Source organism: Malaya genurostris, chromosome 1 (assembly GCF_030247185.1).
Source record: "Malaya genurostris strain Urasoe2022 chromosome 1, Malgen_1.1, whole genome shotgun sequence".
Classification (NCBI taxonomy): domain Eukaryota; kingdom Metazoa; phylum Arthropoda; class Insecta; order Diptera; family Culicidae; genus Malaya; species Malaya genurostris.
The window spans coordinates 52,412,819-52,427,328 of record NC_080570.1 but is presented as its reverse complement, the minus strand read 5'-3'; the positions used below and the strand labels follow the sequence as shown (position 1 = coordinate 52,427,328).

Here is a 14,510-nt window from a genome sequence, read left to right as displayed (position 1 = left end):
TCATGAAATTTTGACAGATAACCACTCCCATTGTGAAAATTTGAATTCTGTAATTCGATTGAGTGATGCTTTTATATGTAAAATTCCAACTAGTTCGAAATAGAGAATGAAAAATTTCGCACTGGATCGAAATAAATCGATTCAAATGAATATCGGGGTGAATATCTGAAGGATGTCTCCATTGAACGCTAGAGAGAATTTTTCATTAGTGACGCCATCTGTCTGCCCGACCTGACGTGTTATCGTCGCGTCTGAAATAGCCATTTTCACTTAAAAATGTTTGTTCTTATTCGCTATACCCGATATATAAGTAGTGGCCCTCGTATCCGACTAAAAAAAAATTTTTTAATCAATCTTGACGTCGACCAAAGTTGATTAATCGTCTGAATCGTGTTTGATGTTGGTGTTTCCCGAAGAAAAAAAAAAGTCATTTGCATTTGATGTTATAAGTGAGCTGTTAGCAATTAGTAATCACAACCTACGCCGAATGGGGCAGGTAATTGTAACCTTCAAAATATTCGCGTGGTTCTTACTAAAAAAATAAAACCCTTTAACCCGATGTCCCAACCTAGCTTACATATGAAGGATTTCTTTCATTCGTTTGAAAATCACGTTTTGCAAGTTGTTACTTGAATTCAGTTTTTATTAATACTCATTACGTATAAATTATTTTCAAACACCTCAGAGCTGAACTGAGTTTTGGGTTCGATTTGAATACCTAACTTTGTCTTCCTCTCTATATGTGGCAATTTCAAAAGAATAAAATTCGCATGCGCTTGTACCCAAACTAAAGACGACGCACCACGGCCACTAATCAATCACACTCAAGAAGTGCACTGGGAAATATTTCGAGAAAATCTTCATCCAAATAACTCATGTAGTATTAAATCGCGTAATAACAGTGTGATGAGCGGCATTGGTTTTTTGTTACTTCGAGCAGGTTGCTCTTCTAGTAAACGACGACACCAGTAACCTACAGAGTCGATCGATCGACTTCTCCACATCTAACTGATTGTGACAGTCGCTAATTTATTTTTTCTATCTTTCAAACAAGGACCACCGCAGGGTTAGGGTACGCTCACCAACATATTACCTGCTAGGATGACGAATTCGAGTGCAATATTAAAAGTAACCTATCGATGTCGCATTACTGTAGCACTACAATACAGGAACTCAGAAATGACTAAGATAAATTGTAACGGATTAACGGTATACGTTGTATAATTTATTTAATTGGTTAAAATGCGGTCTGTTTTGTTTTTATTGGCATTAAGCTGAATTTCAGACGATCTTTTAAAATTTACTTAAAATGCCACTAAGAAGAGTATTTCTATTATACGTAAACTAAATCGCAGAAAAAAACCTGTTGCTTTTAAAATACGTTAGTTGATGACAGGATTATTATTATTATAGGATTTGCTGTTTGATTAGCTAAGCAATGTTCGTTCCTCGAGTACGTGTATTTCTTTTAGGCATAATATTTACAGTATAAATGTGAGTTTTGTTTTTGAACGTATTTGCATGCGACGTTTTAAGATGAAATTTTATTAGCTATATGGTAAGTTGTTGTTAGAACACAAACTTAATGAAATTGAAACATAACTAGACGTCCTAGTAATTAGTGATTGCCTCCGGTGATTCAACAAAATTAAGGAATGAAAATAAATCGACTAAGCTTGTCACCGACAGTTAGCTATCTAGCTCCCTTGCAATTCTGTTGAACTAATTGACAAACGAATTTAATAATCACAAACTAACCAACTAAATTTGAACAGTATCTACAGTGACTAACAATATATTCTATTTCAATTTTCAGTGGCAAAACAAGAGACACTTCTGCTTGTCGCTATTCTCCCTACAACATACAACTGCTAATTTTAAGTAGTGTTTAAACCTAAAAAGATAAACACAGAAGAGGTCCTAGATGGCACTGCACTGATCCTGCCAGTTCGCTTATAACGTTACATCGCCAAAATCCATCAACCACTTCTCGTACGCCGCCAGACTGTTGGGAGCCACCGAGCGGCGAATTCGTTTCAGTGAATTGTGAAAATCACTCTCTCGTATGCAGCGTAGTTTTGTTGGGTCCATATTTTTCACTTCCTCTACATTAAGCTCTGAAAATAAAGAGTTGTATCAGTGATTTTCAGTTGCAATCGAAGATGGTAAAACCAACCTCTGATGGGTTCCAACGCGGCATCCTTCGCTAACGCTGTCAAATCGGAACCGGAGTAACCATCAGTTAGTACTGCCAGTCGCTTCAAGTCTGCACTTCCCAAAGGACTTCCCTGTTTTTCGAGTAGTTTCTCCAGCAGTACCACACGAGTGTCCAAATCGGGCAGCATGACGTAGACCCGCTTCGGAAAGCGACGAAGAGCGGCTTCATCCAATTCCTGTGGTCGGTTGGTTGCTGCCATCACAATAATTTTATCTGTTTCGGAATTCGCGGGTAAACCATCAAATTGAACAAGAAATTCGGTTTTCAATCGGCGAGTGGCTTCATGTTCCCCAGTACTACGCTCGGATAAGAGTGAATCTACTTCATCGATGAAAATGATAGACGGTTGCATCTCTCTGGCAACTGCAAATAATGCTCGCACTAGCTTTTCGCCGTCACCTACGTATTTACTGGTTAGCGTAGAAGCTGATATGCTGAAAAACGTTGCCGAACACTCGGTCGCCACTGCTCTTGCCAACAGAGTTTTCCCATTTCCTGGAGGACCGAAAAGCAGCAAACCCTTGGCAGGTGTTCGCAGTCCGGTGAAGAGCTCCGGGCGGACGGAAGGTAATATAACCATCTCCTGAAGGGCCTGTTTTGCCACTTCCTGACCAGCAATATCCTGCCATTGCACCTTGGCACCACCTTCGACTATCTCATCCATGATGATTTGAACCAACTTCGGTTCGACCCCTTTCACATTAATCTGCTGTTGCTGCTGTTGGGCAGATTGATTGCCCGAAGGTGTCCCCAGAGGAGTTCTGGAACGCGGAGGGGTATTTTTGCCACCGCTATGACCGTAACCGTTGCTTGTTTTTCGTATCGGTGAACTGCCCGGGATCTGCGAAGAGAAATTTAATTACTTAACTGTTGACAACCCCCTGCATGGAAAGGAAGTTATGCTGTTCAACTTACCGAAAACTGGCGCCGTATGGCTGGTGGAGTGGCTGCTGGTTTCGGTACAATTTTCGGCATACCACCTGCGGTAGTACCCACGGTGCTGCCTCCATTGCCGGTCGGAGTCGTTCTCGTTCCTCCCATGCTACGGGGCAGCGTTTGCGATTTGTTCATTACGCCAAGATTGCCAGGTCGTTTGTAGCCCACCGTCAATTTTCGACCGGAAGCTGCAAATAAAAAGAAGACAACCATTAGCTCGTAGAGGCGTGTGGCGTTTAACGAAGACTAGAAAATGCAATCATTTTGTCTATAATGAGGATTCAAATTTACCATAGTTTGAAATGAAATAGATACGTTATAGGACTTTTGAATGTGGCTATTCCATTGCTGTTTAAAAGAGATGTTTCGGGATTGGTTCATGCAAGGCAAGTGTACGTGTACGCATAATCAATAGTTTTGCTTTGGATATGCAAAAAGATAAGTGTTAAAATGTGCAATACCTAGGGATGCTATCATAGACACATCGCTCGCCCGGAAAGCCTAAAATTATTCGGTAGAAAATCAACCACCAATAGAGCACCTGCCCTTTAATAGGTAAACAAAAGGCGTTTTCGTTTGAACCCAAACCAGTTTCAACTCATGTCCAATGTATGAATTTAACTAGGGTTGAGCCCGGAGCTGGATTAGTTTTACAATCCTGAGCAATGTTGGATTTTTTTTCGATATTTAACATTTTCAAGTGCATTTTCCTTATAGTCGACGATGGATGAAACTTAGCTCCTCCTAAGATACCAAGCACCAGTTGAATAATGTAAGAATTGGTTTAACATAACTTAAACATAATGGTTTACTACACAGATCGGTTATAAATCCCATTGTTTTGCATTGCCTATATAGAAAGTCTATGCAATCACTGAAACCAAACTTAGATTCAAATCAACGACACGACCTTTTTTTTCGAGCAAAAATCAGAATTAAAAGTTTTCGTTAAGGTTCTAGTTAAAATCTCAGGAAATCAGCCATTGTTGAAAAACGCTAAAACAGTATCATCCGCTTGAAAATAATCTAATCGATTAAATTCCATTCGATTATTTGGGTTATAATTCGATTACTTACGGAATGTCAGTTGACATATCGACATCCCTTTGAACGATAGGGTTGCAGGTGGTACTGTACTAACAAAGTAGGCTCAGAATTACCATAATTTTAAACGCTTGTTTCTAAGTGGATTCATACAATCAGAAAAATCCTCACTTCAATGATACGTGGAAGCGTATGTGATTTTACCCATATAACTTTTCTTGTTGCACAGAATAAACTCATGAACTACTAGTCCACGTTTCTATCACATAATCCAAACGTGACTTTTTTTCGTATATTCTATAGAAAAATTTTGTGAAATTTACAGTTCATTTAAATTATACTGTAAAATTACTTTCATCTTAAGTTTTACCAGAATTTCATTATTTTCATGTAATTGTTACTAAGTTCTCTATTAATTTTTAATAATGCATATAGGTACTAAAAACTAATTACATAATCTTTATTGTACATAACATTGCGATAAAATTTCGTTCGCACAAAGATATTCTGAAAATTTTATTTTGAAATGACATACAATTTCGTTTTTATTGAATCAAAATATCAGAAATACAGAACGCATTGTTATAAATGCATGATCTGATCATTTCCCAAAAGCTGAACTGAGCTGAGTTGAAGTAGATCGCCCGTAGTTGCACTTCGTGATTGACCGATTGAGTGGAAATGTACAAAGGAAATGAAGCTAATCATTTTCTCTGTACATACCCACTTACTCCTAACTTTTTATTAAATGATCAATAACGATGCTGGCTACGACCAAAGGCTGTGCTACTGAGGGAAAGGAAGGAATGGTAGTCCGATACACGTTGTTTCTAGAGACCGCGGGTACCACTGTATCTCCACGAGTATTAAGGGATAGGTGATTTGTTAGTAGGGAGGGTAAGAGATCCGGATATGTTTTGGTAAACAATGTGATCTCAACAAAATCTGATTTTCGATACTCATGAAAAATATAATAAGTAAGAAAAATATAAAATATCTCCAAGGAACGATCTCACCAGTATCTCTTTTCTCATGCCCGCTCTGTTGTCAGTAACGTGAGATGAAAGAATAAAACAAAAACACTCGCGAATGATATATATATATATATATATATATATATATATATATATATATATATATATATATATATATATATATATATATATATATATATATATATATATATATATATATATATATATATATATATATATATATATATATATATATATATATATATATATACAGTACAGAAAATGAAAAATGAAAAAAAAAACAATGAAAAACAAAATGGCGGCTTGGCGTGCTTTATACAAAATTCGGATTACTCCATTTTCTGGATCCCAAAATAATTCCCCGAAAAAGTCCTCTTTTTTGCCTTTCTCATATAGAAAGGTTATGCAATCACTGTGAAAACCGACTTTTGAACCGAGGCCCGGACGGCCGAGTGTCATATTCCATTCGACTCAGTTCGTCGAGTACGCAAAATATCTGTGTGGGTATGTGCGTATGTGTGTATGTAACGTTTTTTTGCACTAACTTTTCTCGGAGATGGCTGAACCGATTTTCACAAACTTAGATTCAAATGAAAGGTCTTGAGGTACCATAAAAAAATTCCTGAATATTATTTGGATCCGACTTCCGGTTCGGGAATTATGGGGAAAAATGTGCAAAAAAAAAAGAAAATATGTGTTCTAACTTTTCTCATAGATGGCGCGACCGATTTTTACAAACTTAGGTTCAAATGATAGGTCCTGTGGTCCCATGCTTAATTCCTGAATTTCATGCGGATCCGACTCCGGAAATATACGGTAAAGTGGGTTAAAAATTGTATACCATCACTGAAAATGGGGAAAAACCTTAAAAAAAAATTTAAATCGACCTCAAATCTTTTCCAATTGATAGTTTTTATCAGTAGACGGTCAAACGAACCGATTTCGGTTATTCTTTTAAGAATCGAAGAAAATTATTTTGAAGAATACCACAATATTATATATGATAGTATGATTGATATGAGAAAGGCATCATTACACCACTAGGGGGATTAAAACAGGTTTTTCTACAGTGGTGTAACTCCTTAAGGAATGCATTCAGCTAGAACTAGTAGTTCAAGAATGTTATACAAGTGCTTCCGTTAATCTACTGTTAGAATTATTTCTGATTGGTATCATTCTACGGGTTGGGATGCATGTATTGCGATTGACGACAATTTTCGATGTTCAGTTGCCTTAGAAGATTGAAGTACTGGAACACAATCTAAGGAATTTGCTTTTTGAACTGTAGAAAAGAAAAATTGAATTGTGTTTCAGTTTGAATTGTGTTTTGGTACACAGAATTCGCGGTATTACGCGGTCATGTAAATAAGTTTTTGATGGTTGATTTCGTAGAGCCATTTAGTAAACTCAATAACATTTGCTACATTTGCTTATAAACTATACTTCTGCTAGGTACTAATATTAGATCTGATGAAACTAATGAGCAATTATTTACCTTAAAATCACTGTGATAAATATCGTAGAAAAGACAGAGCATATAGATTACAAAACAGAACCTATACAGTTCATACTGTGTAGAGCGATGCGATTATTTTCTTTATGCATGATGCTAAACCATTCTATACCGATCGAAGCAGAAGAATGAAATGCGAGGTGAGAAGCAACGATCAAAACCGTTGACCGTGTTAGAGGAATCAAGAGGATGGCACGCGAAAACATAGGTCGATTCAAACCGATTTTTCAAATGCATACTTTTGAAATTCTAAAATGACGTTGCAATATATGTTTAAGTTAAATGTTTCCGAATCGATTGACAGATCCATCAACAAATGACTGAGTTAAAAGCGTTCGAAATTTTGACAGAAATTGAATAACCCGGCTTGTTTTGAATTCTACCGATTCTCTCATTTCAAAATAATGAACCATCGTGTTTAGTTTTTTGGGATCGATTTTTTAGTCCTTAGAAGAACCGGTTAGTTATATTTTTTTAAAGTTTAATATTGTTAACGGTGTGTTCTTCGAATGCGAAGAATCCACACAATATCGGTGAAATGAGACGAACGATGGACGAAATGACTTTCTTCACATCCGAACGTCAAATGATACTAGCAAACGTGCAACAGGGTGTGTTTAAAGATTGATAAACATAGTTACAGTTAAGTTAGTAACTTAAGGTGCATGAGGGGTTTGTGTTAAGCGTGCACGAAACACTGCATTAAAACAGGTACATCAGTAAAAAACTCGCTTGAAGAGCGAAACGGTACTAATTATTATTTTGAGTACGCCGGTTGGACGGAGGTAGAGAACGCATATATCAGTTTTTGGGTGAACACGCGCGTGGTGGACGTGTCGTTCAGGCAGAGACCCATCGGTGAGAAAATATAAGGAGAGACCGCGTGGGACCCTTCTTGGGCCCCGGAGTCATTGAAACCGCTTGGACCGGAGAGAGGCCGCTGTTCTGTCAACAACCTTCTCCCGGAGAAGTCCGTGTTGGTGTGTCACACGCTGGCGAAACGGAACGGAGTGCTCGAGATTGACATTTCGGGAGGCGAATCGATTTCGTGGAAGCACGACTGCACGACGGAAGAATCACAAGTGGGGTGGTCCATCGCCCTTAACCTATGCGATACTTCGGGCGGAACTTCGCGAATCACCAAGAGGAGTCCTTCCTTCATTGGGGGAGACGACGGTAGTTGAAGGAGAGAGCAGACGGTCAGGCTGGAGCAAAACCACATCGCCAGACAGTGGGATTGAACCCTCGCAGAAAGGAACAAGAAGGAAAGGTGGATTGGGGATCCCCAAGAGGTCCTCCGGCCTGCTGCGCGGCGATCTCGGAACAACTTTGGCAATGTGACGACGAAACACCGTTGATGGACTGCTTACGTTCCGCATTTGCTGAAGCGGAGATCATCGATGCAACCGAAAAGCAACCCGGATTGGTGAATCGCAAGAACGACGATCTGCTGGAAAAGGTGAGTGCACGGCTTGTTTTACTTTTACCTCTCTTTTAAATGAACCGTTATTATTAATCACCAACTTTCGATTTGGGCTGAGAGACCAATGTCCTCTCAACACAGAACAATGTGTATCCAATAACATTTTATAAATACCGAATGAGAAACAGTTTGACAGATAAATAAAAGTTGAATAAAGCAACGAAAGGAAATTTGCGACGATGTTTTCTAGTCAGTTTCCAAATCCACGGGGCTATCTACTACTAAGGTTCTCTGTGATGTGGAGTAACCACATATGAGAAAGCAACCCCTTAAAACAGTACAAACTGTACGCGTACACTATGGACGGCCGACTTAGCTCTGACTATTTCGTTCCCGGAATGCTGAATTCAACTGAATAATGCATCATTATTTAATAAAAGAGCAACGTTCTAGCATCATTTTAAAACAAAAAAATTGCATAAAAATTGGCGTAAAACAAAATAGTTCATGTTTTGCAAGCAAACATATCCACAATCAAACACTGAACAAGTCAAATATGAAAAAACCATCGTCACCTTCGTTTATTATTTGTTTCCATGAGACTACTTCAACATCGCTTGGTACTGTGCTAGTGCAAACAAAAAAAACGTAATACACAACTGCTTACCTCCCGAAACTGCAGCAGTAGCACTTCTAGTGTCGGTTGTGTTGGAACTGTCATGGAATGTAAACATGCGGTTTTCTTGCTGCTGATTTGATTTCCCCGCTGGCTGTCTGTAAGGTTTACTACCGGTTGTCGTGGGAATTTTAAACTGTGCTCGCTTGTGTGTTTCGGTAGCTCTGGAACTGTCCGGTTGACCGGTGCTCAGGGTGAATGTGTTCGATCGCTGCAGTTTGTGCGCATCGGAAATTTCTAACTTGTGTGCCTCTAGCATGCATTCTATGGGCAGGGGATGTAATAGGAGGGAAAAAAAGGGAAAACAAACAAAAAATGTAACATAAATCTAACAACGTAACATATACAGAGATAATATGACTATCGATGTGGTACTAAACTCCTAACATAATGTTGTGAACTTTTCATAAATATTGCTTCCAGGTTTGCTTGGCGTTTCAAGTTGAACTGTTAAGTTGCTATGAAGGTTCAATTCGACCAGTTATGCCTCAGAAGAGTCGAAGACGAAACAAAAATAAAAAATATTGTGTCTTCAAGGTTCTACATTCATCATTGCTTTCTGTCAAATTTCATGAAATCATCTACCAACAATCAAGACAAAAACTGTTTTCCAAGGAGTTTCTCATTTCATCTGAGATTACGCAGGGTAGACATGGTAGACTCCCGATTTTCCTTCTCAATGATGCGAAGCCATCCTTATATTTAGTTGTTTCCACGTTATACGAAATACGAAGCAAAAATAGTTGCTTTGGATAGCTATCGCGAAATAACCATCAAGAGAACGTAAGAAAGGTTCAAGTTGAACTGCTCAGTTGCACTAACGATTAAATTTGAAACAGAATTTTAGAAAAAAAAATTAGAAAAAATGTCTTAATTGTATAGCAAAACGCACGATATGATAAATATGATATGTTTTTGTCAAGTTATAGTCGAAATATAGCACTTGAATCGATTTGTATTGAAAGGTAATTTCATGTGAACGACATCTAATTATATTAACATCGACATGCTCTATTAGTTCTCTGGAAACTCGATTCTTCGAATGCAACAAAAAAGCAAAATCTTCGAATTACACGACACATTCAACACATTTCGAGACATACAACCATAGCATAGATTAAAATGAAAAACATAAACGGTGTGTAAACTGCACATAATCACTTATTGTCCTCTTTTGAATTGAAGTTCCCCACAGGTGTTGGAAGCAGTCAACCGTATTGTAGCAACCGTTCAACGGAGTCAACATTGCATGAACCAGGTATCATTCAACAAGCTACTAGTTAGCGCTAAACCGCATGAATGATAAGATAAAATAATCCTATTTTTCTCCGTACAATGTTTCGAAAGCTCTAGTGAAACTTAGAAATCGTTCATGCCATACTAATACACTCTATTCCGATAGCTGCATACGAACCTAGGAAATGAAGTCGGTCCCGAGCCATGGACAGATTCGTCTGCATTTTGTCGTGCAACCGTTGAGCTCGCTCCCAAACTTCCCCTCGGCCACCCCAGCATTCCACAGCGATTCCACGTTCCAACTCAAGGATTCCTTTCCGGTACAGCTCGATTGCGAGTTCTTTTTGACCTGAAAAATAAAAGAAAATTAACAGTTATTTTGGTTATTGTAGAGCAACAGTTGTTGATATGTAATAGTTTGAGAGTATTATATTCTGAAATTGTTATATAAATTTGTATTTTTCTCATTTACTCATACAAATATGTGGAATCCGGCAAGAAAAAAAACTTAATCAGGAATAAATCCCCTGGGTTCCCGTTTCCATGTCGTAAAAGGCGACAATTGCAGATTTTTTTTCATTCAATTATCAGATTTGTTCAACGTTTTACATCTGGTCGCTCTATCTTACCTAATTATATCTTCATCTGCTTCCATCTAGCTTCTGAGAAAACGAAACATAAAGTATAGAGGTCGGTTATGTGCCCTATGCACAAAATAGCATAACCCCTAAATGACCATCACCTGAATCGGCCAGTTTAAGTCGAAACTCGTTTACGTTCGGCACGTTGCACTTCTGTGCAAATAAAAAAAGTGATCTGTAAGCAGCAGAAACTGCCAGGTTTTAAAACAGTTCAACATAAACTGTTATGTATTGACGAGTCGAAGACGAAACATAAAGTATAGTAGTTTTATTTGTTATTTTTTTCTTCCGTGTTTTTGCTTGTCTTTCAGGATTTTATATTGAATGATAGGAATCAACTATTGCGAAAGTCCGGTTATATTACAATGTTTATAACAGAGATAACAAATCGTGTTGTGTTTATAACATCTTTGATCGGTATACAGAAGAAATAGTAGGAAAATATTTGCTGTTTGATCACCTATGAAAGTTTGATCACCTTAATCTTGATAACCGATAGGAGAGGTTACGTACAGATATAAAGTAAAGAGGCTACATTACAGATTTAAAGTAAATAAATTAAAATTTTTTTCTCGGTAGCCGGCTGCCCAGCCTGGTTTGATATGATTTGACGTACTTTATATGTTAAATAGGGCTTTTGGATGATTTCAATATATCACTATAATGAATCAACTATTTTGTCTATATCTAAGTCATGTTTTCATTTGTCCCGCAATAGCGTATTAAGTTTTTGCCCCAGTTTCCACGAATGAGAACTGTGAATCAAGACTTTCCGGAACTTCACTATCGGATATTGTTGAAAGGTTCATTCGGGAAGTCCATGAGTTTTGTGATGCAGCCGAGCATCTTGAAACCGGATTTCATGCAAAATAGACCAATTAACATCCCGCCAGCATGCTTGAAATGCAGCGGAATCAATTTTTCCGTAATTCAATGACTTTGATTCGTCAATAGACTCGATATTACATGAAACGATTTCACAATCAGCGGACAACGAAACAGCCAAAGGCGGATGGTGCAGGTCTACGCGTAGTATGTAATGGGGCAACACAACGGTCAACTACCAAGCCACTAAACAGTATCAGCACTTTTCAAGTTTGATTTTCGTTGGATACTGATAAATATTTAATCCAAGGTTCGGATAACTACTCTGTAATTAACGACAACAATGACGTAAAATTCACACGGAGAATTCGAAGATCACAAAATTTCAATATCGCAATTGTTGTTTCACGTCCTGGTTGTTTCAACTAAAATGTTGTTGATTTGACTAACATATCTATTGTTTTTTTCATTTAAAAGATAGTTTTATTCCGGCCTATATGTGTACAAGCTTTACGTGGCCGATTGAGCCGATTTTTTAAATAAAAGATTTTTTTTTGTATTGGATTTCGTTGTCACCCTTTTTCTAGGGGGAGAGAAGCTTCCATTGCCTCATCGGTGGTATTGTTCGCAATCTTGAGTTCGTTGCTATTACGCCTTGTTGTACATTGGTTGCAGTTGGTGTACTTTGTTCTATAGTGGATACTGATGATTTCGTTGAAGGGGATGCTTCATTGTTGTTGGTGGCTGTCACAGGTGTACTGGGGTTGCTTGGGGTTGGTGTGAAGGAAGCACTGTTGTCCTTTGGTGTAGTTGTCTCCTTGTTCAGTTTATCACATGGCTTTCCGTAGTGAACAGCTTTTTGACAATATTGGCATGTGGTCATCTGATTGTCTTAGGTAACAAGTGATTTGCACGGGATTCTCGTATCCTGACCGAAAGTTACATAAGAAGGTATAGGCTTCTTCAAGCGCGAAATTAAGCGAATATAAGGATCGATGACGCTTGAGGGAAGATCATCACGCACTTCTATAGCACTATCTTCCATATATACTGGAATGTTGTACTTAATGTTTTCGTGCTCCACATAATGCACATTGTTATTGTCTTTTGCGAATTGAATTGCATCCAACTTTTTTATAAAACTGGATGTAAACAACATTATTTGTCTCATTGCATTGAAGTAAATGCACACGTTTAATGTCAAGATGCATTTGCTCCTTAAGCAAACCTTCAAGTTCTCGTATCGAAGGTCGAATTTTACACTGCCTGAAGTCAACAATAATTGTATTCTTTCGTACCTTGCGGTAGCTTTTATTCGTTTGGTTCACTCATTTCGAGATCGTTCTAGTGTTCACTACACAATACTGTACTTGGTTTCTTCCGTCCCGAACGTAAGCGGATTTGTTTTATCGACTGACTTGGATGAGATGAGAAAGCGAACTGATCTGTTGATTTTGTCATAACCGATATCGATGAATTCGAATGCTATCACTTGACTGAGAACAAAGACAGCAAAACGCAAAACAAAAATCCTCTTCATTTCATCAGAAAAATTTCATGTTGAAAATTTCCAATGGCATTTGAATGTCATTTATGTCAGTTACGTAGTGGCCATTTCATGTAAGTGAAAGCATGCAGAAGAATATAAGAGCTAATTGTAGAACAAGATCCCGCGATCCCATTTCAACCAGAATATTAGCTGATTTTCTGAATTCGATTGGTTAAAATATGGTACAACTAATCGATTGTTGTTTAACTAAACTGTCATTTTTGTTTTTAAATTAGCAGAAACGATGGTTGAAACAACTAATTTAACTGTTTGAAAAAAAAATGCTGTCAATTAGTGAGGACACATACCTTTCAATTCCAACAAATATTTTAGTTGAAATAACTGGTGTTGTTATTGAAACAAAATTCTGTTAGTTGAAAAAAAATCGGTTTTATTTGTTTTAGACATTGCAAATAGTTGAATCAATTCGAACAATGTTATTGATTTGCGAAAATAATCAAAATATACTGATACACGTCATGATCTATTTGAAATAAGTTCGGTATGTTGAGATTCATGAAATAAATATCGTTGTTAAAATATAAACAGTATTTTATATTTACATGTAATATCATTACGGCTGGGAAAACTACCGATCACTGCTGATTTCAAGTGATCTTAACCAAGGAATAAATTATCATCACGAAATCAGAACTGATTTGATCTCTAAGTGATTTTGATTTTTGTATGATCATGATCATGTCGAGTCGAGATCAGTAAAGATCTAAATTCTAAAAAAATACTTCTGAATCGATCGGATATGATTGATGTAGAAAAACGTTTTTAATCAGAAAACGTGCCCGGAGGGGCGAGTAAATAAGGGAAATTATTAAATTTACCTAAAATGAGTATTGAAAGATGATGCCTTCAAACGGCTGAACTAAAGTTATGCACTGATAATTTTAGTCAATTTATATGAGCTTGGGAGCATCAACCGCTGGGAATTGGAATTTAGAGACGGCAATTCAAACGCGCCATTCAATCGCAGCGTGTTCTGTGTGTTTGAAACCCTTCGATCCTGTTACTTTTATAAATTAAATTCATGTCAAAAATGCTGGAAGTAAAACAGTCTGCTGGAAGTAAATCAATGATCGAATTTGAAGCATAAAATTTTTGCGCATACCTGAAAGATTACGAGATGATCATTCATTAACATTTTCTAATTTGTCACCAAATCTTTTTCATCTTAAACAAGGTTAACTTCATCACAACACCGCTGTTAGATGAACACTTGTTATCATAAATTTCTCAAATCGAATGAACACAATTTCACCAAACACTTTAACCATCGATGTTGTTTTCATTGACATTTTGAAGCGACGCGAACAGATTTCAACTAAAAAAGTTGTTGATTTGGAATTGCGATTATTGTTTTGCTTTCAACTGTCTCCGGCATTTGACAGCTTTCAAGACAACATATTTTTCAACTACTTGAATATATGCAAATCAAAAAC

At 37.4% G+C, this 14,510-nt stretch overlaps 1 protein-coding gene across 3 annotated transcripts in view; it reads right to left on the bottom strand.

Annotated features, from left to right (window-relative positions):
• Nucleotides 1–627: 627 nt before the first annotated feature.
• The window catches only part of LOC131439487 (spastin), a 40,949-nt gene continuing 27,066 nt past the window's right edge, over nt 628–14,510 (bottom strand). For 2 of the 3 annotated variants that reach the window (XM_058610567.1, XM_058610576.1), the window contains 5 exons: nt 10,220–10,390; nt 8,797–9,069; nt 3,134–3,342; nt 2,177–3,059; nt 628–2,117 (listed from right to left, as the gene is read on the bottom strand). In XM_058610567.1, the coding sequence (XP_058466550.1) occupies nt 1,954–2,117; nt 2,177–3,059; nt 3,134–3,342; nt 8,797–9,069; nt 10,220–10,390 (1,700 nt within the window). In that variant the 3' untranslated portion in view covers nt 628–1,953. The remainder of the gene's footprint in view (nt 2,118–2,176; nt 3,060–3,133; nt 3,343–8,796; nt 9,070–10,219; nt 10,391–14,510) is intronic. The other variant, XM_058610586.1, reaches the window with a different exon arrangement.